General features: G+C 54.4%; 1 protein-coding gene across 1 annotated transcript in view; it reads left to right on the plus strand.

Annotated features, from left to right (window-relative positions):
- PSTPIP1 (proline-serine-threonine phosphatase interacting protein 1) overlaps window positions 1-19,412 on the plus strand; it is a 35,369-nt gene extending 15,957 nt beyond the window's left edge. The window contains exons 2-15 of the mRNA XM_049782704.1: window positions 5,872-5,972; window positions 6,070-6,144; window positions 12,442-12,476; window positions 12,662-12,768; window positions 14,423-14,485; window positions 15,045-15,143; window positions 15,537-15,582; window positions 15,917-15,996; window positions 16,371-16,469; window positions 16,922-17,018; window positions 17,256-17,346; window positions 18,265-18,320; window positions 18,513-18,619; window positions 19,142-19,412. Of these exons, the coding sequence (XP_049638661.1) occupies window positions 5,872-5,972; window positions 6,070-6,144; window positions 12,442-12,476; window positions 12,662-12,768; window positions 14,423-14,485; window positions 15,045-15,143; window positions 15,537-15,582; window positions 15,917-15,996; window positions 16,371-16,469; window positions 16,922-17,018; window positions 17,256-17,346; window positions 18,265-18,320; window positions 18,513-18,619; window positions 19,142-19,273 (1,188 nt within the window). The 3' untranslated portion in view covers window positions 19,274-19,412. The remainder of the gene's footprint in view (window positions 1-5,871; window positions 5,973-6,069; window positions 6,145-12,441; window positions 12,477-12,661; window positions 12,769-14,422; window positions 14,486-15,044; window positions 15,144-15,536; window positions 15,583-15,916; window positions 15,997-16,370; window positions 16,470-16,921; window positions 17,019-17,255; window positions 17,347-18,264; window positions 18,321-18,512; window positions 18,620-19,141) is intronic.
- The last annotated feature ends 3,618 nt before the right edge of the window (window positions 19,413-23,030 follow it).

A 23,030-nucleotide genomic window follows, 5' to 3' on the forward strand; every position in this document is an offset into this window, starting at 1 on the left:
ATCGATCCATCTGCCACCCACCCAATCCACCTACCCACCCACCCAAACTATCCACCCACCTAATCCATCCATCCATCTACTCCATAGCTGGGTGTGTGGCTTTCTGTCTTCCTCAATTTTTCAAGCAATAATGGTTGAGGGGAGAACAAAAAAGAAATAATGGTTGAGATGAAGCCCAATGTGGGGTCATAGTTGAGAAGCAAAAGAAAACCTGGTCGCTCCTTATTGTTTTTAGTAAACCAAGACTATGTAAGGTATCAGAAAGATTCAAAACATAATAATTAACATTGTTTTACAAAGTGGTTTTTGTATTTTATAATTTTTAAAACTTGGCAAGCACGCACACAAGAGATGTAATTTTCCATCTGCTGTCTAAAAGCACCATTAGACCGCTTTTCTTTACCCTGGGAATGTAGTAGAGCTTTCTAGCAATTTTCAGGTCTAACTCATTCTAGTGCAGTCTCGACTGTATCCTTGATTTAAAGCATCTCATCATACCATTTTTTCTTGGAAGCCCACAAGTGCTGAGCGAATAGGCATGCTTCTTCTTGTGGCACATTCTACTCATACCTATTCAAGCCCCAAACTTCTGGGGCCTCTGTGAATGCACTGGGTGCAAAATCAGTAACCCATAATGGGTGAAAGGGTCAGACAGTGATGAGTTGAGTGATTATTTCACATGCAGGAACCCCAGATTAAATCTCTTGCACCATGTGGTTCCCTGATTAAAGAGCCAGATGTGGCCCAAAACACAAAACTTGCACAGGCAAGAGATGTCTTGTTTTGCTGGTGACAGTGTAGCAGTTGGAGATGCCCCAGGACAACTTTCTTTCCTAGACACTGGTGGAGTAGGGAGGGAAGGTATAGAGTGACATATGCCAACTCTCTGTCCTGCAGCTGGCAGCTTTTGATTCTGTGCAGTCACATTCAAGTTCATCAGTTCACACAGCTCTTGGGGGGTGTTGGAGATCCTCCCTTCAAATCATGCACTTTTCTCCTGGACAGATCTGTGAAGCCAGTGCTACCTATTGCCTTTGCAGGTAAAATTGGGGACTTAATTTTACCTGCAGGACCAAAGACCCACTCTTCTCTCTTTTGGATCCTTCTAAAAGTGTGAGATAATTGCTCTGGGCTACAGCCACTGGTGGTCATTGTGTCCAAAAGCCAGAGACACACAGGGACTTCTTTTCTGGAAGGACAGTTGAAGGTCATGTCGTCTCCTAACATCTGTCTAAAATCAGGGTTGATTGACTTAACCAAGACATTCTGGCTTATTTTGGTGGACAGGAGCTGGGACCATTGCTGCAGGTTCAGAGTCTAGCTGTGTACTTCCAGCCATGGAATTCCTGTATACTTTGGCTGTAGAATTCTATGGGAAGGAGACTGGGAACCTCTGCTGCCTAGGGACAGAGAAGATGTTCAGAGTGGGAAGCAGGCCCAGCTGTGCTGGGAGAAGGTTCTAAGTAGTGGGGTCAGGGGAGGTAAGCAGGGATGAAACCAGACTTGGGCAGCCACTGAGCTTGGGGCCTTGCAAAGAGAAGCCAGGACAAGAGATCAGAGCTGAACTCTGGGCATACTCTACATGGGTTAGTGGAAGTTTGTACCAGAATCCCTTTCATTTACCTTTAATCCCTTAGCCCAGGCTCAGCTCTGGACACCGCTGACCTGGCACCCAGTATTTCAGATCAATCAATTTCAGCCTCTCAGATCAATCACAGCACATGGGAACTGGGAGTCCCTTCTTATAGGATGGGCATGGGGCTGGGTATCACCAGGGGCTGTGAATGGCTCCAGTCTGGTCTCAGAGACCAGGCCCAAGCACCCACTGGCTGCCATTGGCAGTCAGAGTGCCTGGGCATCTGGCCCAGGGAGGGACTAAGTGGCCTGGAGAGAGAGGTTTGTTTCCATCTCCCTGATGAGGAAACCATGTCCCCAGAAAGAAAGCGGTGGAGCTGGAGTGATAACACAGAGAGTAGGACATTTGCCTTGCACACAGCTGACTCAGGTTTGATCCCTAGCATCCCAAATGATCCCTCGAGCACTGCTAGGAATCATTTTTGAGCATAGAGTCAGGAGTAACTCCTGAGCACCGCTAAATATGGCCCGGAAATTAAAAGGAAAAAAAAAAGAGAAGGGAAGTGGCCTTCTCAGGACTAAGGTCACTGTAGCTCATCTCTCAACCATCTAGAGTGACTCAGGCAAGGGGACAGAGGCCTGCCTCTATCCACTGGGGGGCTGCAGGGCCTAACCCAGATGCACTCAGAGAAGACAGAGGGGACTGAGCCCTGATAAGAAGAAAACTGGGTGTCTTGACACCTCCTGGAGCTGGGCCCAAAGAGGGTCCCTGTGTGGCAGGTCAGGTCTCTTCGCCTTCTGTTTGCTCTTGGCATGGCCTCTCCTACCATTTGCCTGCTTACAGCAGAGCTCTGCTAGTCCCACAGCTAGTGCTCTACTGAGCTGGGCAGAACTTGAGTGAACATGTTGTTTTGTTTGGGGGCCCGGATATTCTCCTGACTCTGTGCTTTTGGGAATTGCTCTTGGTGGTTTGGGGGGACCATGTGGTGCTGGGAGTGGAATCTGAGCCTTCTGCATGCAAAGAATAAGCTAATTCTGTTTATCCATCTCTCTGGCCCATCAATATTTTAATATTTTGGAGAGACATACTTGATAGTGTTCAGAAGCCACATTTAGTGGTGCTGGTGGGGGGGACCCTCTATGTGGTGCTGGAGTTTGAACTACTGCTATGGCCACAGCTAGAGTCATATGCAAGGCGAATGCCTTAACCTCTGTTATCTCTCTAGCTCCAGATTTATCGTTGCTGTTTGTTTCGTGGGCTACACCCAGCAATGCTCAGGGCTGATTACTGGCTCTGAACTCAGATATCACACCTGGCAAGGCTTGGGAACCATATGCGGTTATAGGGATTGAGCCCAGGCTGGCTGAATGCAAGGAATGTACTATCACTCTGGCCCCACACAATTGATTTAAAAAAAAAAATTTTTTTTTGCTCTTTCAAAATGAGCATCACTAATGGGCTGCAGAACTCCTGCAGGTATGTCCAGACTCCCCCTTTACAGACACAAAAGACCATGGATGGCCCTGTCTCCCCTTAGTCTTTCTCCTCTCCTCACTGTCATGCCATCTCCAGAGGGGACATTTTCAGTAAGATTGTGGGTTTGCTGTTGGCATAGAGCATGACAGATGAACAAACCTGACAAAGGACCAGACCACAGGCAGGTTTGGGGTGACCAAGGCTACAGGCAAACCCTATGAGGTGAGGTGTCTCATTGTGTACATGTCAGTCAGAGCCTGTCCATCTTGGAGACCTTTGAGAGTGTCAGGCCTGTGTTGGGGGGGGCACAGGGAGAAGAAAGCCTGGGAAGTTCCCTGGAGGAGGTGAACCTGGTGCTGGGTCTTGGTTGTGGCCCTATGCGGCTGGCGATGCCACTGACTGAGGGCTTCATCGTGTTCTGTCACAAGCACCCAAGGTGGCTGGGCCCCTGCTCTGAGCCGTGATTCAGAGCCACCCCCTTGAAGAGGAGGAAGGGTGGGCAAGGGAGGGGGAGAGGAAAGAGCATTGGGTAACTCTGGGAGCCGACAGACACTTCCTGGGAAAGTGGAGTCATTCATGACTGTGGCTCAGCTGCCACTATCCCCTGCTCTGAGCAGCCCAAGCATTGTGCCCAAGTCTTCACACTCCTGAAGACCCAGCCTGCAGGGCCATAGCTGCTTCCACAATGGCCAGTGTAGGTTTGTTCTTCTCTCTCTGCTCTGGGGGCTCCCCTGGTTGGGTGGGGAGAGGGGAGACATTCAGGGCAAATGGATGGACTGTTGGCTTATAGGTCTGGCTGCATGTGTGTCCCTGCCCAAGCTCTTGGGCTTTCCTTTGTCTAGGACTCAGACACAGATCCCAGAGATGGAGGAAGACTGGTGCCATAGAGCACTTGTGATCTATGAGACTCCTGTCTACTTGCTGGGGTCCCAGTCAGCGTGACCTGGTCAGAGGCAAAGGGCAGAGGTGGAAGGGCTGGAAGCTAGGATCAGCTGCTTGGTTGATGGGAAACCATAGATTTGGGTCTCACCACAGCAGATTCAACCTGGACATTGACCCTTCCCTGATAGGTCTCCAGAAGGTGGGGGTAGGGGCTCGCATCCCTCCTCTGGTAGGAGCACCCTGGAGGCATCAGAGCTGAGTCTGGGGATTTCGGGGAAAGAGCTGAGCTGGGGCTCCTGAACATTGCAAGGCATGGATGCCCACTGTGTTGAGTGTGTTGAGGGTGGGCTGGGCTGGGCTGGCATGAGATTGGATAAGCTGTCCCCAATTATGCCCTCTCTGCCCTGCCCTCTGTAGTCTTGACCAGCTCTGCCCTTCCTTAGACCCTGCTGGGCACCACAGTGAACTCTGCTCTCAGCCTAGAACCCAGCCTATAGGGGAGGCAGGGTAGGGAGAGGGGCACCCCAGATGGCTTTGGAAACGTGCTCCATTCCCCACATATGGGCAGCTATGTACCCTCAGGGGCTGAGGTGTCTGCCCAGGGCAGACACACTGGAGCTTTTAGGTCTCTGGGGACATGAGTCACAGAGGGCTTGGAGCATGTATATAGTGTGTATATATATGTATGTATGTATACATATGTGTGTGTATATATATATATATATATATATAGTATATGTGTATAGTACAGCAGGTAGGGCACTGGCCTTGCACACAGCCAACCTGGGTCTGATTCCTGACATCACTATGGTCCAGCAAACACAGCCAGGAATGATTCTCGAGTGAATGATTGAGTGATGAAATGAGCAAGTGAGGAAGTGAGCAGTGCATAAGCCCTGAGCATTGCAGGGTTTGGTCCTCAAAAGGGAATCATACAAACTAGAGACAGACCCCAGGGTCTCTAGCGATCGCCTGTGCATTCGGTCTTTTCCACTTGGGCTCAGGGAGGATCCCAGGGTCCTTGCTCCCACCACTAAGGTCTCCTCAACCTCAGGTTCCCGGTGTCCTATAGTTCACAGATGACCTGTGGCTGAGGGCCTGTAAGAGGGCAGCCTGGCCCAGGGAACCCCTCCCACAGCAGGAGATGCCCTTGGAGATCCTATTGCCACACCTTCAAAACGGTCCCCAACTTCCTGCCTGGTGGCCCAGAGAACTATATGGTAGGATGGGGCGGGAGGTAAGGAGCTGGATGTCTACAGTGTCTAGTGGCAGAAGCAGCTAGGAAATTCCCTATGATACTGCACCCCCATAAAGAGGAAGACTGGGGCTTTGCAGGGTGTTTTAACATGTGTTAAATATGTCAGTTGTGTCCTTAAATATAATAGGTGTTTGGTGCCTCAGGTATACACGGTCTCTCCAAGGTGTGCACCGTTTCTGCTATATTGTTAGATGTAGGATGTGTGAAGCATAAACTCAAGTCCAAATGTAGTAGGTTCCAGTTCTGACCAAAGTTATCGGTGTCCCTCTGATTTACAGTCCCACCTGGCAGAGAGCTCTGGCTGTCTGGTGGCAGAGGCGGAGAGGAAGAGGAGAGAGAGCCCCAGTCTCCCATGTGGACCTTGGGTTCTCACTTGGAAGCCTCTGATGCCAGGGCCATCAGGGTTAGGGAAGACAGGGCAACCAGGGGCTTGGTCACTGCAGCTGACCCCTCCAGGACCTGCCTGGTGTGGAGCTGCCATGCCTGACCCATGCTCTGTGTTGCCGGGGCTGGGGTCCTCCCAGCTCGCCCCCACCATCATAGGGTGATAGCTTTGCAGTTCCTGGGCCAGACCTGGCACGGAATTGGGGTGCTGGAGGTGAGCTGGAGGTGAGGGAGGGGTCCTGGCCCTGCTGAGCCCCCACTGCACCTACTGGACCGGACTCTGTCCTGTACCCAGAACAGGGACTTCACATCGCACACGGGCTATGAGACGCTGCTGCAGAGGCTGCAGGATGGGAGGAAGATGTGCAAGGACGTGGAGGAGCTGCTGCGGCAGAGGTGAGTGGGAGCACCTGGGGCAGTGGGGAGTATGGGGGCAGGGCACAAGCTGGCTGGGCTGAGGAGTCTGAGGGGTCCCCTGCTCTGATCCTCCTAGGGCCCAGGCTGAGGAGCGCTATGGGAAGGAGTTGGTGCAGATCGCTCGGAAAGCTGGCGGCCACACAGAGATCAAGTAAGCGTGGGGTTCCAGGGGAGGACGTGGGCACACTGAGTGTCCGGTTCCTGCAGGTGCTCGGTTTCTGTGTGTGGAGAGTCCCCAGGGAGTCAACATGGTCAGGCCCAGGGGTCTCCAGATACCCCCTGAGGGTCTGCAGGGTGGGTGACTAGAACCCCAGGCCCCTGCAATTTACCCCCCCAAAACCAAGGAGGGAGGGGCTCTGTTTAGGGACACAGTCTGAGCACCAACAGTATGTCTGGGTGCATCTTTGCACACGGGAAGGGTCCTTCCTGCTCTTCCCGCAGCTCCTGTGTCAGGGCTGGGCCAGTGCAGGGAGAATTTTCCATGACCTCTGGTGTGAACCTGAGAAGGGTGGGGATCCCCAGACTTCCTCCTGCCTTTTGGGAGGGGGAGGCCCTGGAGCTGCTCTGAAAAAGGCTCCGCATTCTTGTCAGGATGCTAAGGACCCAAGGGTCCTGGGCCTGCGTGCAGCTTCCCATCTGTTGCTGAAGTCAACACAGGAGGAACTTAGAGAGCTGCTGGTGCCAGGGGTCTCAGGCTGGCCTGGGTGTGCTGTGCTGCCTTAGCCAAATGACACATCCTCTCTGAGTCTGATTGCTAGAAGGAAACTTGTGGGCAGACAAACAGGAACAGTCCCAAGGTCATGAGCAGAGCAGGCTGGGTCCAGAGCTCAGGACTTCGTGAAAATCTGTGAAACCTGTTTCTTTGTATTTTCATCCAGGGGAAATTCTGTCTTTTGGGGTTTAGGGAGTGTGACCCCAAATCTCTGCCCATTTTCTGGCTTCCCATGGAGGAGGGTGGCCAGGGCTAGAGCCTCAGGAAGGGCCGGCTCCAAGTGGCCTGTTTTCAGAATGATGAAGTGGCCAGGGCAGGACTCTGAGCGATGCTCGGCCTGGGCACAGAGCAGGGTCCACCCGCCATTCCACAGTGTCCCCAGGTATCCGCTCACTTCCTCTCTCCATGCCCTGGGGCTGACTGTGAAGGGGACAGTCACCTCCAGGATCTGCTCCCAGTCAGGGTGGTGTTCAGTGGCATGGGGTCACCTGCTCTGTGGGGTACAGCTGTCCCAGCCATTTCCTTCAAGGCTCAGCCCCTCCCTGGCCCACAGAGCTGAGGCGAAGGGTCCCCAGGAGCGAAGAATCATGGGGTACAATTCCCAGCCAGCTTGGCTGACTGCGCACAGTAGGTGGTTGAGAGGCGCTGTTGCTGCCTGCGTAGACTTTGTGGGTGAGCGGGACCCTTGAGTGATTTTCCGGCCTCTGTGTAGGCTCCACTATTGGTCTGTCTGGCAGGCATGTATTGGACACTTACTGTGCGTCATGTTCTAAACTGAGGCAGAGGGATTCAAACATTGACAAAATGGGGTCGAAGACAGAGTATTGCAGCGCTTTTCTTTCTTTTTTCTTTTTTCCTTCCTTCCTTTCTCTCTTCTTTCTTTCTTTCTTTCTTTCTTTCTTTCTTTCTTTCTTTCTTTCTTTCTTTCTTTCTTTCTTTCTTTCTTTCTTTCTTTCTTTCTTTCTTCCTTCCTTCCTTCCTTCCTTCCTTCCTTCCTTCCGTCCTTCCTTCCTTCCTTCCTTCCTTCCTTCCTTTCTTGCTTTCCTTCTTTCTCTCTTTCTTTCCTTCTTTCTTCTTTCTTTCTGGCTTTCTTGCTTTCTTTCTTGCTTGATTTCTTTCTTGCTTGCTTGATTTCTTTCTTTCTTTTCTTTAAATAGTTTTATAATTGAGTCACCATAAGATACGCAGTTATAAATTTTTTCATGATTGAATTTCTGTCATACAATTTCCAATAACCTTCACCAGTGCACATTTCCTGACACAACAGTATCCTCAGTTTCCCTCCCCACTGTCCTCTCCCCTGCCTACCTCTATGGCAGACATTTCTCTCTCTCTCTCTTCCCTCTCCACTCCTCCCCTCCCTTCTCCTCATCTCCTCTCCTTTCCCTTTCTCTCTTTCTTAATAATTTTTCCCTTTTAGACTAGCCTTTCATGTAACCAACCCAGATTGGTTCAATTCAACATGGTCCCTTAAGCCCACCAGGAGTGATTCCTGAGTCCAGAGCCAGGATTAAACCCTGACACTTCTGGGTGTGACCACCTCCAAATTTATAAAGTAATGACCATCGAGGCCCCAATCTCCTGAACTTGACATGTCAGGCACACTGGAGCTGACCTTGTTATCCATCCAGTCTTTCCTTTTGTGTAAGAATGTCCTAACATATTACCTCTGCCAGGAAGCCCTCTGAATATGCCAGTCGGCCAGTCTTGACTGATCATTAGTGTCTTGGTCTCTAGCAGGAGGGCGAACATGACAACCTGGGTTTGTTCATGGCTATAGACACTGTTTGTCATTTGAATGGGGTTGACTGTGGGAAAGTGGGGACTCTAGGAAAGCTGCTCACAAATAAGAACTCACTGTCTTGGGGGCAACCCACTCAAATTCCCCCTGGCCCATCCTGCTGGGTCCTGCTGAGGCTCATTCTAAGCCTCTTGAAAAACTTTTATGAAGCCTCTTGAAAAGCTTATGAAGGGTCAATAGGAAGGACAGTTGCCAGAAATAGATCAACAAGCGCCAAGAATGCAGAATCACCAGCCCCTGCAACTCAGAGTCTACCCTCGAGCCTCACACTGGCCTCTAGTGTGGAGGCTGTACAATTAGAGGGGGGATCTCTTTTGCTCTTCCTCACTCCTTCACCACCTCCCTGGGGGTACAAGGAAGACCCTGTTTGGGGGCCTGAGGCTGAGTTGCAGCAGGTGTGGGACCAAGTGACTAGGATCGCCCACACCTACAACCAGTGTTTTTGGTGGAGGGTGGAATGGGGTTGGGTCACACTCAGAGGTGCTCAGGATTTCCTCCTGGCTCTGTGCTCAGGGATCACCTCTGGCGGGGTTCAGGGGACTCGGTGTGGTACTAGGGATTGAATAAAGGTTGATGTTGTGCTGGGGATTCAACAAAGGTCTGTCAAACAAAAGTGTCTCTCTGCTCACCGACAAGCAATTTTTGTCCTTGTTGTTGTTTTGGGGACACACCTGGTGGAGCTCAGGAGTTACTCCTGGCTCTGTGCTCAGAAATTGCTCCTGGCAAGCTTGGGGGACCACATGGGATGCCAGGAATTGAACCTGGGTCTATCCTGGGTCAGCCACGTGCAAGACAAATGCCCTACCTCTATGCTAGTGCTCTGGCCCCCACGAACAAACAATTTTCGGAGAACAGCTGTTATCTGTACATTAGCCTATCCATCCCTCCTGAGAGCACAGAAATCCCCGATTCCTTAGTACCCACCTGGAGGCTGTGCATCAGGTTGGAAACAAGGCAGACACTAGATGTAGAGTGGAGGATGGGGGTGGGACCACCTTCTTCCCGAATCTCCATGTGGCGGCCACCACCCTGAGAGTCCCAAAGTCCAAATTCCTTCCACTAGGGATCTTTGTTTGCTTGTTTGGTTTGGTTTGTGCCCATGCCTGGTCATGGGATTTCTCTTGGCTCTGCTCTCTAGGATTACTCCTGGTGGAGCATAGGGGCTACACGGGTGCCAGAGATAGAATCTGGGTTGAGCATATGTAAGGCAAATGCCCAACATGCTCTTCTATTACTCCAATCCTTTGGGGCTTTTCTTGAGGCTTCATGGTCCAGGTAGACCTGACTGAGCTACTGAAACATATACCAGCACTTCCCTGCCCAGGAAACTGGGTGCAGATCTGCAAGTCCAACCCTCTGTTGGCGCTGGTTTCCTGGCAACCAGGCCCCGTCCACCAGAGCTTTAAAGATGGTGCAAAGATAGTGGGTCGTCTACGTTGTTCAAATCTGTCTAGAACCTCAGAATCTTCTCCCGGCTGCTCTGGCCATTATTCCTCCCCTGCCCAGTCCTGGCATGGACATCACTGCCCTTAGAAAGCTAGCCCCGCCTCATCAGCTCAGCATAGGGATCTGGGGTGCAACTAACTCCCAAAAGTTGCAGATGGTAGGGTTTAAGGAAATAGAGGAGAATCGAGGTGACTAGAACTAGGACCTGCTTCCGGGAGCCCCTCTGGGTTCCCGTGAGCAAGGAAATGCTGCGGGTTTGCTGTTAGAGGAACTTCTTTTTTCTCAATGATCTCTCTTCCTCTGTATGGAGAGACATTAATGGTGCCGCTGAGGAAGTGGGAAGAAGCAGGCAGGCCTGTGCCTCTTGGGGTACCCTGACACCGCTCTCCAGGGGCCACCCTGGCTGGGCGGCTGAGGTGCCTGCAGATAGGCAGGCAGGAAATACGGGTCCCATAGGGCTTAGGAATGGTACATAGTTCTGGGAGAACACTGGAGAGGTTCCACCGAGATAGAACCTGAGTTTGCATACAGAATTCCAGGCGGGTCTTCCTAGGAACAGTCAGAAAGGGTAATAGCATACATATGGGCATGCTGGTGATGATACCAGAGGACAGAGGGTTTCTGGGGGCATGTCCTGTCCACGCCATGTAATAGAGACATGTAAAAGGAGACATGAAGAATGCATGTTTCTGGGAGGCTGCAAGGAAAGAAAAGCTGAGAAGAACCAACTTTTCTGGGTGCTATGAGGGCAGGAAAAGCCTTCCTGAATTCCTTGGCAAGACCAAGGCCAAAGGCTGATGCTCCTGCTGGTCTTGCATTTGCCCTCTCAATTGCCTACACCAGGCAAAGGGGCGCTCTCCCTGCACCCACAGACTATTGTATCCTTGAGAGGGTGGGGCTAGGGAAGTGGGTGTGTGAGAGTAGCTGGTGGCAGCCAGAGGACAGGTGGGAGTTGGTGGGTGCTGAGAGTGAGGGTTGGGAGGAGGCCATGGGGAGGCTAGAGAAGCCCTATGAGCAGAACAGGGTGCTACAGGGCGTGTGGGGGAAGAACGGGGATTGGCAATGTGAGTGTAAGAGGACACCCCATGCTTAGGAACTTCTGCAGCCCGTGCCCCTTTCCTTCTTCCAGGGGTTGCCTGGACACCCCGTCTCTATTGGCTCCGTCCTCAGTGGTTGTGTTGCCTGGATCAGTTCCTTTATTCCTCTAAGCCTTGCCAAGCTTTGTCTCTGGCAGAGTTGTGGAGGTTAAATGATTTCCACCAGCAGTGCCTGGTGGCTTGTCATTGTCCTGGGTCCCTCCATAGGGTGGAACCTATGAACCTGCATTTCTCACAAGTTCTAGGCGCTGCTTTTGCAGTTGGTCCAGACCACACTTGGAGAGACACTAGCTTATGGCATAGGGCCAGGCTTCAGCTGCCACCCTTCTGCAGGCTGCCCTGCCAGGCTGTGGCCCTCCTTCTGTGGTGTCACTTTCCCTAGCTGTCCCATGGAAGGCAGCGTCACTCAGCAAATCAGCCTGAGCTCCGGGGCTGGAGTACAGCGGGTAGGATGTTTGCCTTGCACACATTGGTCTGGGTTTGACCCCTGGCATCCCATATGATCCCCCGAGCCCGCCAGAGTGATTCCTGAGTGCCGAGCTCTGAGCACTCACTGCCAGGCGTGGCAAACAAAACAAAACAAAACAAAACAAGCTGCCTGGCCCTGATTACGGAAATGGTTGGGAGGGCACTCCGGCCGGACATCATATGGAGGCTGCGGCCTCCATAGCTCCATGCCCAATGGAGTCTGGTCTTTGAATATATAATTATATATATAATTACTTTAAGCTCCTTGGTTACAAATTGTTCATGGTTCAGTTCCAGTCCTAGAATGTGCATCACCTTTCCCAGTGCACATTTAACGTCTCTCCATCATGTCCGGGACAAAAGGCAGGTTACAGTGGGATTTGCCTCTTTCGTTAAAGAGATGCAAAGGCAGGTGGAGAATTTCTCTGCGAGACTGGAGTATTCCCTCGTGCTGGTTCAGTATGTGACGTAGGGGCCCTTCTGTGAAAGACTCTCTGGTCATCTGCTCCCCCACTGCATCCACAGGCCATCTGTCTGCCTGGGACATCCCCTCTCGCTTCAGCCAGTCCTAGTGGCTGTGGAGGAGCCTCCCTGGGTCCCAGGAGCTTGTTAGCACAACAAAGAGGCCTGGCTTCTTTGCACTTTCTAGAGAGCTCCATGGGCTGGAAAGCGAACCTCCTACTGGGTTCCCTCCCCTGTACCCACCCTAGGGTCCCCTGGAACCTGGTCCTATCCTTTAAATGCTCCTGGCTGTGACCACAAATAAACAACAACAGAAGTCCCCCAGAAGGAGTTTTGCCTGTTCCCCTGTGTGATTTGGGGTTATGACAACTAAGGGACTGGGCCCCACAGAAAGCAGGGTCAGTCGCATGGGAGATGGAGAGCCCTGTGCTCAGTGCTGACTCCAGCTCCTCTGTCCCACAGCTCGCTGAGGGCTTCCTTTGACTCCCTGAAGCAGCGTAAGTGCTCCCCACCCCTCTCTACGGGACAGAGCCTCTGGGGGACACCCATGTCTTCCCCAGACCGGGTGGCAGGATTCTTCTGGGGGAGGGATGCTATGAGGCTGGTGGAGGGTTTGGGGTTTTGGTGAGGAACAGGGGCTTGCGTAGAGTGACCCGTCAGCTCTGACGTCGGGGTGCCACAGAAATGGAGAGTGTGGGCAGCTCCCACATCCAGCTGGCGCTGACCCTGCGGGAGGAGCTGCGAAGCCTGGAGGAGTTCCGGGAGCGGCAGAAGGAACAACGGAAGAAGGTGAGGCAAGGGTGGTAGAGGGGGCGCACCTGCTGGGGGGCTGGAGCATGCCCTCTGCTTTGGGGGCTGATGAATTGGGGGCAGAATGGAAGCAGAGGCCTAGCCAAGGAGATCAGGGCCCTAAGAGCCCCTTAAGGATGCAGCCCCCATTTGCAAATGCCAGGGAAGATTCTCCATCACCCCCTGCGGGCTGTGGGGTGATAGCTGGGGGATCCTAAGGAGATTCTGGAAACTGGCCCTGTTAATTGAGGTGAAAAGCAGTCTTGGGGGGGGGTGCGGTTGCTGTAGTCCTGTGCAGGGTAACATATGACTGGGTGGAGGGACAATCTGTCTGGGGGAGTGGGGATAAGGCCCGGGCATGCCCTCACCTGTGGGCATGTGTGTCCTCCCTCAGGGCTTCCTGAAGAGGGGGTGCCCCAGTCAGTATGGAAGCAGTGAACCCACATAAGCACTGCTAGATAGTCATTAAAACATTAAAGTATTGGAGTAAAGAAGAAAAAAAAAAAGAAGCACTTCCAGAGGGTCACTTTCCCAAAAGCTGGACAAGGCCAGAGCTGTGCCACACAGCTGACTGGGAGGAGGAACGAGGCGCCAGGTCTGGTACTGGTCAAGTTCCTTCCCCTGTGGGCCTCAGTTTCCCTCATGCAGGATGGGGACCCTATATCCATCTTCGAGTCTTTGGGGATCTAGCCCAGGTCAGGCCCCTCAGTCTTACTCTGGTCACAGAAATTGGCCTCGCTGCACTTTTGCCTCATAAGGTAAGCAGCCCTCACGAGGGCTCGGCCTCTTTCTAAATTTGGGTCCCCCCAAAACCAGCCGCAGAACAGCTCAGTCCTACGCTGCTGAAGGCGGCTGGCTGTCTTGTGCACTGGGCCTGCAGCCCAGGCTGACTATTTTGAGTCCCTGTGGTCACGAGGGCATCGGATGAGGCGTGCACAGCCGCATGGGACAATGCAAGCAGAGCTGTGATGGGTGTGTGCGTGCATGGGCTCGCATGTCAGCTGCTTGTGCATTCGGTTGTGGTGTGTGTGCGCACGTAGTAGGAGAGATGTATGCCCTAGTTCGGACATGTACATCCATGAACACGTGTTTTGTTGTAGGCATGCATATGTGTACCTACCTATGTATGCAGGAGAGTCTCCTCATGTGTGTCCATGTACCCAGCCCCACAAAGACCCCAGCACAGCAAGAACACTTCTAGCCCCATCTCCACCCCACTGAGTCCTGTCTTTCTCTGAACAAGGGGAGGTGAGGGCCACAGGGCCTGGGCGTCCCTTGTGCCCACAGGTGTGTGCCCTCTAGAGCACTGTTGCAGGTGCTTGTGAGTGGTGTCTGGGCTCTGTGGACACTGGGAAAACCCGGCGGGTATCAGAAGTCATGGGAACCCCCGAGGGACCCTAGGCCTGAGTGTCCCATGAAGGCTCTCATGCAGGAGGAGGTTTATGCTGTGTGTCCCACAGGAGGGTGTGTGTCCGTGCTATAGACCTTGCTTGACTGGTGTCAGGAATGGTCTAGTGCCAGGCCAAGGCAATGGGCTCTTCTTGGTGTGCCTGTGAGGGAGGGGCCACCTGGTCCAGGCTCCTCAGCCAGGGGGAAGCTACCTCATCCCCGGGCACCAATGCCCTCCACTCAGCACACACTGTGTCCCTTCCAGTATGAGGCTGTCATGGACCGAGTCCAGAAGAGCAAACTGTCACTGTATAAGAAGACCATGGAGGTGAGTAGCAGGTCTGGCTGCAGGAGTCTGGACCCCCAGATCCCTGGCTAGGCCTGGCTGGAGCGTGCTGCCCGTGTGAGGGCCTGGGTTCAATCGCCAGCACTGCAACATTAAAGGACAAACCTGCTAACTCCTGGTGCACCTGGGCCTGGAGTGTGGCCCACAATGAGATGCATCCTATTGACTGCAGAGAGAGTCTGGAGGCATAAGGAGGGGAGGGGGGTCCCTGAGCTGGGTCTCCAAGACAGAAGTTTTCACCCTTAGACTGTGGCTGTGCTGGCCCACAGATATAAGCAGGTCGAAAGCACTAATTTAGGCTGCCGAGTGAGAAGGAGAAAGGGGTCACCTGGGTGAGACTCTTGTCCTTCCTGAGTTTCAAGGGGACATGGGATTCAGATACTTGCTGTGTGGTGGTGGAACCCCCCATCTCTGTAGGGTCCTGATCATGGGTAGAGGCCATCCACCTTCCACCCACCACTGTCAGCCTCATTTCAGGCAAGGGGAGAGAACGGAGGTAGATTCCAAATGTCGCCCCCAAGTCACTCTCTCGTCCCTGCAGTCCAAGAAGACATATGAGCAGAAATGCCGCGACGCAGATGATGCCGAACAGGTCCTGGATCGCGTCAGCACCAGCGGCCCCCAGAAACAAGTGGAGAAGGTGTGTGGGGCCAGGTCACCACCGCTTTCTGCTCACGCTCTCTGTACCCCTCGCCATCTCCTGTGCACACTCAGACCCACATCACAGAGAGAGGGTGAGGCCCAGCCATGGTGGGTGGCACTCTGAGGGCCTCAGGGCTGAGAAGCAGCAGGAGATAAACCCAACATGGTGGCCTCAGTCCTGGAGGGCAGGAGAGTGGGGGCTTCGCTCCCTCTCCACATGCAACGCCCCCAGTTCTGCCTTCTTTGTGGGCCTCAGTGCAAAGGAACTGGATTAATGGGCAGCTCCTCAATGGCCCCAGAGGAAGTCCCTCAGGTACCCTAAGGAGACAATGTTGGGGGGCAGCCTGGCTCTGGTGTAGGGGTGCTCAGCACTGCCTCCGTGTCTCCTCAGAGCCAGAACAAAGCCAAGCAGTGCAAGGATGCAGCCATGGAGGCAGGTAGGCCCATCCCTCTGGGGCCCCCCAACAATGTGGGACTCGCAGGACCCTCCCCTGTTGGCTCTGCTTCTCCCTTGACTCAGGGCCAGGTGACCCCAGAGCTAGGGTTGAAGGTCATGCTGTACTGTGGGCTTCCCAGTCCAGACCTTTCTGTGATGCCGTCAGTGAGCCTCAGTTTCCCCTCTGACAGAGATAAGGAGGGACTTGGGCAAAGGCCCTGTTCCAGTTGGGCTGCAGTGAGGGGCTGGGCTCCCCCAAAGAGCATTCAGCGGAGGAGGGAAAGGCAGGGGTGCCTTTGGGGCTGCGGGGCCCTGCTGAGCCCCTGTGCTTCCAGAGCGGCTGTACCGGCAGCACATCGAGCAGCTTGACAAGGTTCGAGGTGACTGGGAGCAGGAGCACCGAACCACATGCGAGGTGAGGGCAGCGACCAACGCCCAACGCCCAGGATGTGGGGCATGGAGAGACCCCAGCCCCAGCCCCCCTCACAGGCCTCTTGCCCCCCTTTTGCTAAAGCCCAAACCAGTGTGGTCTGTGGCCTGGAACTTAGTTTGGTCCAAACCAGAGACGAGCTTGGAGCTTCCTTGGAGGGGACAGAAGCTTCAGGCTGGGGTCCAGTGCCCCTTCCAGGACACCCTCGGGCCTCCCCCGGTGTATATGGGGGTGGGACCCTGCAGGCTCCTCAGCCCTTCTTCCTGGATTCTTAGGCTGCCCTGAGCTCAGCAGAGGAGGTGGCTGGCTGCCTGCAGGGACCCTTCTGCAACCCCCCTTCTCTCCTTGTCCCCCCACAGGCCTTCCAGCTGCAGGAGTCTGACCGGCTGATCATCCTGCGCAGCTCGCTGTGGACACACTGCAACCAGCTGTCCATGCAGTGTGTCAAGGACGATGAGGTACACTGGAAGCCACAGCCCAGGATGGGCTCAGGGCTCTTGGTAGCTTGTGTTGGGTGACTGGGGGTCTCCCAGCTGAGAGGGTTGCTCAGAGAAGCCTCCAGAACTCTTGGGTCCCGCTTCTCTTCCTGTGCCAACTTTGGGCTTGGCCTGACTCCGTTGACTACTCATGGGCTCCAGGTTTGGGGTTTTCCCCCCTGATCCTGCTGGGGGATCCCTTGGTCAGCTGCACTGAATTTCTTGCTGCGTAGCTTTCAGCAAGCCCCTGTCCCTCTCTGTTCCACGGTGAGGATATAGGACTCCATAGAACAACCGAGACCCTTGCATGGGACCCTCTGCACACTGGTTGTGCAGCACCATGAGGCTGGTAGCAGGCTCTGGTGGGTCTGCAGTCAGGCCTCAAGGCCACAGCAGGGAGCGCCTGGCCCCAGTACCCTCTTCTTGCCCCCCAGCTCTATGAGGAGGTGCGGCTGGTATTGGAAGGCTGCAGCGTGGACGGTGACATCGACGGTTTCATCCAGGTCAAGAGCACTGGCACAGAGCCCCCAGGTAAGCCCTTCCCTCCCAGTTAGGCCACGGTGCACCCCCTGGCGGAGGTCACGGGAGGTGCAGGCCGCAGGGTCCTCTGCCACTCAGTGAAGGAAGAAAGGGATACCTGGCCTCTCTCCTGGTCTCTCCCCTCCCCAAGAGTGGGGTAGGCCAAGCCCCACGGGAAAGGGGGAAGTGGCTGGACTCTCTGGAGGGGGGACATGCTGGGCTGGCCCCGCTCACAGCCTGTGCCTGCAGCCCCGGTGTCCTACCAGAACTACTACGATCGGGACGTGACCACCAGCCTAGGCAGCCCTGGCATCCAGCCCTCCTGCGGCATGATAAAGAAGTGAGGTGTCCTGGTGCTGGTAAAGGGGTGTTGGGGAGAAGTGGCCGGGACGTGGGTGCAGCCACTGCCCCTGTCACTGGCCATTTGCTGTGTGCTGGGTTGGGGCAAGGAGGTAACAAGGCGACCCACCTAGGGACTCACAGCCGAGTGCTCAGAGCTCCTGTTGGGATGTGGGGCTAGGGGATGGGCCAGCTGGTTCCTGGGACTTGGGAATATTCTCCAGGCGCTTCTGGGGCCTTCCTGGTCTGGCTAGGAGAGGGCGGCTGAGCCCCAGGTTGGTGAGTCTGGGCTGCCCCTCCAAACTCAGTCTCCATGGATGAACTCTGTCCCTGACCAGGTGCGAGGTAAGGTGCTGCAAGGGGCCCTGGTGGTGTGAGCCCAGCACAGCCCTGCACCTCCACCAGCTGTTGCCGTTCCTGGGTTCCTGGGCTCCCCCTTTCCTGCTCATTTATGGGGGGCTCATGCATGCATAACCTGTGTCCACCTGTGGCCCCATTGTCTCTTTCACTTTAGTCAGTGAAACTTCAGCTCCCGGTACAGTCCAAGCTTACACCACACAATGGTGTGTGTGTGTGTGTGTGTGTGTGTGTGTGTGTGCACCACACAATGGTGTGTGTGTGTGTGTGTGTGTGTGTGTGCAGCACCCATTACAGCTAGGTGTGCACAGGGGACCCCACTCTGCATGGCTGGAGTAGCTGGACGCCATATGGGGATGGTCCTGTTCCAGAGCTGAGCTCTGGTTAGCAGTTACTAGGTCATGGTGATTGAGTCTGCATCAGTTTTAGAAATCCTATGAGGGCAGGAAGGAGCCCTGAGCACTCTGCCTGAGGGGCACCCCACAAATAATGTCCACACTGGAGATAAGGGGCACGAGCTCTGAAACTCTGAGCAGGCTCCCTGACCCCCTCTTTTGCCCAGGTTCTCAGGGCTGCTGCAAGGAAGCTCCAAGACCCCTGCTCAGGCACCTTCAGCAGGTAACTAAGGGTATTGGGGACCCTCAGATAAGTGATCCTGAAGGAAAAGGAGAGACACCAGACCTGGGCTGCAGCTGCCAGGATGTGGAGTGGAGAGAGGGGAAGGGTGTGGTGAGATTCCGAGGCCAGTTGGGGGGGGCTCCCGGGGTTCAGACCCTTGGAAAGGGGCTCCAGGCCTGTCCCCATCTGCAGAGCCATCGGCCCCCAGCCTGGAGCGGAATGAGGTTGTCTATGCCTCCCTGTCTGGGCTCGAGGTGCCGGCCCGAAACTACCGAGCACTCTACAATTACACAGCCCAGGTGAGCCCTAGGGAGGCACAGACGGGGAAGGTGGGAACCACACAGGCCTCAATCTGCTGAGTCCGTCAGGCGGGTGTGGGTATGGTGGAGCAGGGGCTTGCCAGAGGTGTGGGGCCCCGATGTCCAATCTGCTCTCTCCTTTGGTATGAATCCAGATCCACCCAGGACGAGGCCCACTGGTCCCCCAGTCCGGCTCTACTTAGGGCTTGGGGGCTGGACTTCCCCAGGGGGGGGGGAGCACGTGCCCTGTGCCCTGGTGTGCTGGCTGGGCCTGGAGCACCGGGAGCACGGGGAGCAGCAGGGGACCCTGGTGTGGTGGGTATTTGGTGAGCAGCCTGGGAGCATGAGAGGTAGTTAGCATACATGGGGCATCCTACAGCCCGAGTCTTTGGGGCTGCCCCAAGTGAGGGAGCAGCTCTCCTTCAAGGCAGGGACTTCACTTGAAGACCCCGAGATGCAGGCTGGGGTGGAGTTCTGGGGCTGGAGCTGTCCCCTCCAGTGCTGCCCTTGGTTCCCTGCCAGAATGCCGAAGAGCTGGACATGTCTGCGGGGGACATCCTGGAGGTCATCCTGGAGGGGGAGGACGGCTGGTGGACAGTGGAAAGAAATGGGCAACGGGGCTTTGTCCCTGGCTCTTACTTGGAGAAGCTCTAAGTATGGGCAGCAGATCCACCTGGACCTGCCCTGCCCATGGGGCCAGCAGGGTCCCTGTCCTCTGCCCAGCCCATCCCCAGGCCCCAGGGCTGCAGGCTGCTGGGTGCTCAGGTGTTGGAATAAAGTCTGCATCCTCTCTGCTCTGTGACCCTTTGTCTGCAACCCACCTTGTGCTGGGGGAGCTCAGGGGAGTGCCTCACCGGGGACCACCTGGGTCTGTGCAGGAGGAAGTCCCTGAGGACAGGAGGCTGGGGAGAGGGGGCTTCCTGGGCCTGAGAGTTAGCGGCAAGCAGGGCCCCCATGGGGCCGGGAAGCTTCAGGGGGGCAAGAGCCAGCACAAGGAGGAGGTGAAAATGCCTAGAACAGTTTGGTCAGGGTGTGAAGCCAAGCTCTGTTTGGGACAGTACGTGGGGTGCCCTCGAACTGGCTGGGGCTCAGGCTGGCACTGGGCGGCTCCCTCTCTCTGGGCTCCTTGGAATGTCCTCTTGTTCAGCCCTAACCCCAGAATGGAATAGCTCTGCAGGCCGAGGACATGATGTGGCCCCTCAGTCCTGAGCCTTCTGCGCACTTGCCCGTGAGACCCAAACACTGTCAACCCCAGGGCCAGTAGCCCACCTCCCTCCCCATGCAGGGCCAGGCTGGTGCAGGGGGTGGGAGGGCACCTTCAGAAAGACACTGGACTGTTTGGGGTACACGCTGGTGCAAGACAAAGAAACCATGACTTCCACTTTCCCTAGAAGTGCCTGACCCAGGAAACAAGCAAAGTGTCAGTGATGGTGCTGGACACAGCCAGATACAGGGAAGCTGCTCCAGGGGAGAAGGGCAGCCCTTTCTGCCCTCCACACTATAGTGGGCGACGAGAGTCAGGCATGGGGGTTGGAATGAGGACTTCATTGGCATCCCGACTTGAGAACTAGGGACTGTAGGGGTGAATCTAATTCCTGATTTCCCCTCAGCAGACTTCAACATCTCTGCTAACTGGGACCTCGTGACCCCCTAGAAGTCCACTGTGGGCCTGACTTCTTCTGGACCGGACTCTGGGTGCCCGCTGTGCCTTAACAAATGGTAGAGGCCAAGAACTAAGGAGGGAGGCTGAAGGCAGGGGCTGGGCAAGAGCTGCTCTGTGCTAGCTGGCTGTCAGTGGCACTGCTCTTGCTTTCAGCATTTGGGCAAGAAAATGCCCTGCCTCCTAGTGCAGAGGAAGCCTTCCTTGGGGAGAGAAAGCACAGGCCTTGCGCTCTGTCTCCGGAGTACCTTGCAGGGCTACCAAGCAGGAAGGTGTGGTTTTATCTCTCAAGTATTCAGGCCGGGTGAGACTGCAGGCAGGACCGCTTCCTCCTTCCCAAGCCGGGAACCTGGCTAGCCCTGCTAGTCATGTCACCCCATGACATCCGCCAGAGGGCGCAGAGCAGCCAGGATGGAAAAGGACTCAAAATGAGGCTCAAATCCTTGCTTTTTGAAATGCCTGCTCCTTCCCCATCTGACCTGGCGACCTTGACTGATCCTATAGGTCAGTCCCCAATCCCCAAAGCGTTGCAAACTGGAGCTTGCAGGAATAAAAATGTACCAGTGCCCAGGTAGACAGCTCAACGAGAAATGAGGTGGGAAGATCCTGGCTGCAATGCACCCAGGTGTGGCCTGGCAGCTCCAGAAACTCAATCATGGCCTTTTGCTGGCTGTGTATTTGATGTGGAGGGTGGGTACTGGAGAAAACAAAAGACCCTTAAAGGGTTTAAAAGACCTAGAAGGGGCATAGAGACACTGTAATGCCCCTGATCCAGGCCTGCAGGGAAGAGGCCATGAGTGGGGTCTGGAGACCTGTAGGGATGTCTGGAAAGTGGTGCTGGCCCTGAGCTGGATTCAGGACAGGGCCTTCAACGCAAGAATAGAAAGATGAGGAGCAATTTCAGGGCTTAGGCAGACCCATCGCATATAGAGAGGACTGAAGCAGTAGGGTCACATGCTCAAGGGCCCAGAAGAGGCAGGACAGCCACTGACTGAGCCACTGACCCAGCCACAGAGTCCAGCCAATGACCCAGTTACTGAGCATAGCCACTGAAATCAGGGTAGCTGGGGAAAAAAACCTGGGAAAGAAAAGTTAGGTTCCAGAGCTTTAAGTATTATTTGAAAAAAAAAATCATCCTATCATCTTGATTGTGCATTCTACTTGACTGCAAGGTATTTTTGGCCTTAGTATCTATTAAAGCCTGACAGGTGGGTGCTATATTGCCCACGGCATGGAGGGTGCCACCTACAAATGCGAGGCATCTGGGCCTGAATTCCAGCATTCAGGCACCCAGACAACAAAATGGTCTTCTCTGCTCTCGGCAGGGCAGGGAGTCTCTCTGGAGAGAGAGGACAACATTGTGCCTAATAAAGTGGAGGGGACGTGAAATTGGGCACTTGAATGCAGTCTCTCTGGATCGATGGTTGCAATGGGGCTGGCAGAGAGCTAGTCTCATAGTCACAAGAGATTCTGCAGCCCAGCCCTGGACTTTGTGGTGGACCCTCCAAGTCACAATTCCCCGGTGAGGGTATCTTCAACCCAGTCAAGTACAGAGGGGAGGTGCTGATTAAAGCAAGACATGCGGAGGTCTGAGTGATAGGACATCGGTAGGGCTTTTGCCTCTCATGGTCAACACAGAACAATCCTGGTAAGTCATATGATCTTTGAGCAGCACTACTCTTAAATAGAGCCATATATTTAAATATAGATTAAATATAATCTCTGAGCATCACTGGGTGTGGCCCCAAAACAAAGCAAGGCATGCTGGATTGCTTTTCAGTGGTAGGAGCAGCAGCCATGGGCTCAGCGTCTCAGCTTCACTTTGCGTATGCCACTGCAGCACTGTGGTGTTACTGAGGCCTGCCTGGGGAGGAGTAAAGTGGGGCCACTCCTGCACTAGACCCAAGTGGATGATACATTCACCCCACCCACCCTCCTCACATTCCTGCTCTGTAAACCCAAGCCAGAGACTTGTGAAAGGTGGCCGTGCTCTCTTCCTTATTCCTAAAGAGATGGGAGAATAAGCCCAGTCACCGAGTGGGCACCCCCGCGTACTTTCAGCCCCACAATGGTGAACAAAATGTGCTCGGCTGGAAAACTGGGTGCCAAATTCCGTTTCACTCCTTTCTAGAGCTTACTCCAGACCAGTGCTCCATAACCCTGGCTACTCAGTGGAGGTGTCTAGATGGTTTCTGTGTCTGGGGGCTACGTTCTACAGTATTGCATTATGAGGAATCAAACCGGGGTTGTGAGCAAGGTTAGGAGCCTTACCCCTGTCCCATCTCTTCAGACCAGATTTTGCTTTGTTTAGGAGGTCACAATGGGTGGTGTTTTGGGAGCACTCCTGGCAGGCTCAGAGTACCATATGGGGTACCAGAGATCTAGCCTGAGTTGATCCACTGTACTATGTTGAGGTCCCTAGTTATTTTTTTTTTTAAAGATGGTTTGCCTCCCTCATTGTGCTCTGGAAGCCCCACAAAAATCCTCCCCCCTCGCATCCCCAATGGTTCTATTGTGCAGCAAAGGCATCACAGTGGGGACTTGTTGCATTCAGAAGTAACTCGTGGCTCTTCTGCTCTCTGCACATATAGCTCTAGGCACAAGTATAGCAGACTTCTAGTCTCAGTGCCATGTGGCATGGTGCCCACAGGAGGTGCTAAGCAGGTGACAGCTGACTTACAGCTCCAGCCATTCAGGACAGTGGTTCACTCCCAAGTAAGACTAAAGGCACAGCCTGGTCCATTCTGGGAA

The sequence above is a fragment of the Suncus etruscus genome, chromosome 1, assembly GCF_024139225.1.
Source record: "Suncus etruscus isolate mSunEtr1 chromosome 1, mSunEtr1.pri.cur, whole genome shotgun sequence".
In the NCBI taxonomy this organism is placed as follows: Eukaryota; Metazoa; Chordata; class Mammalia; order Eulipotyphla; family Soricidae; genus Suncus; species Suncus etruscus.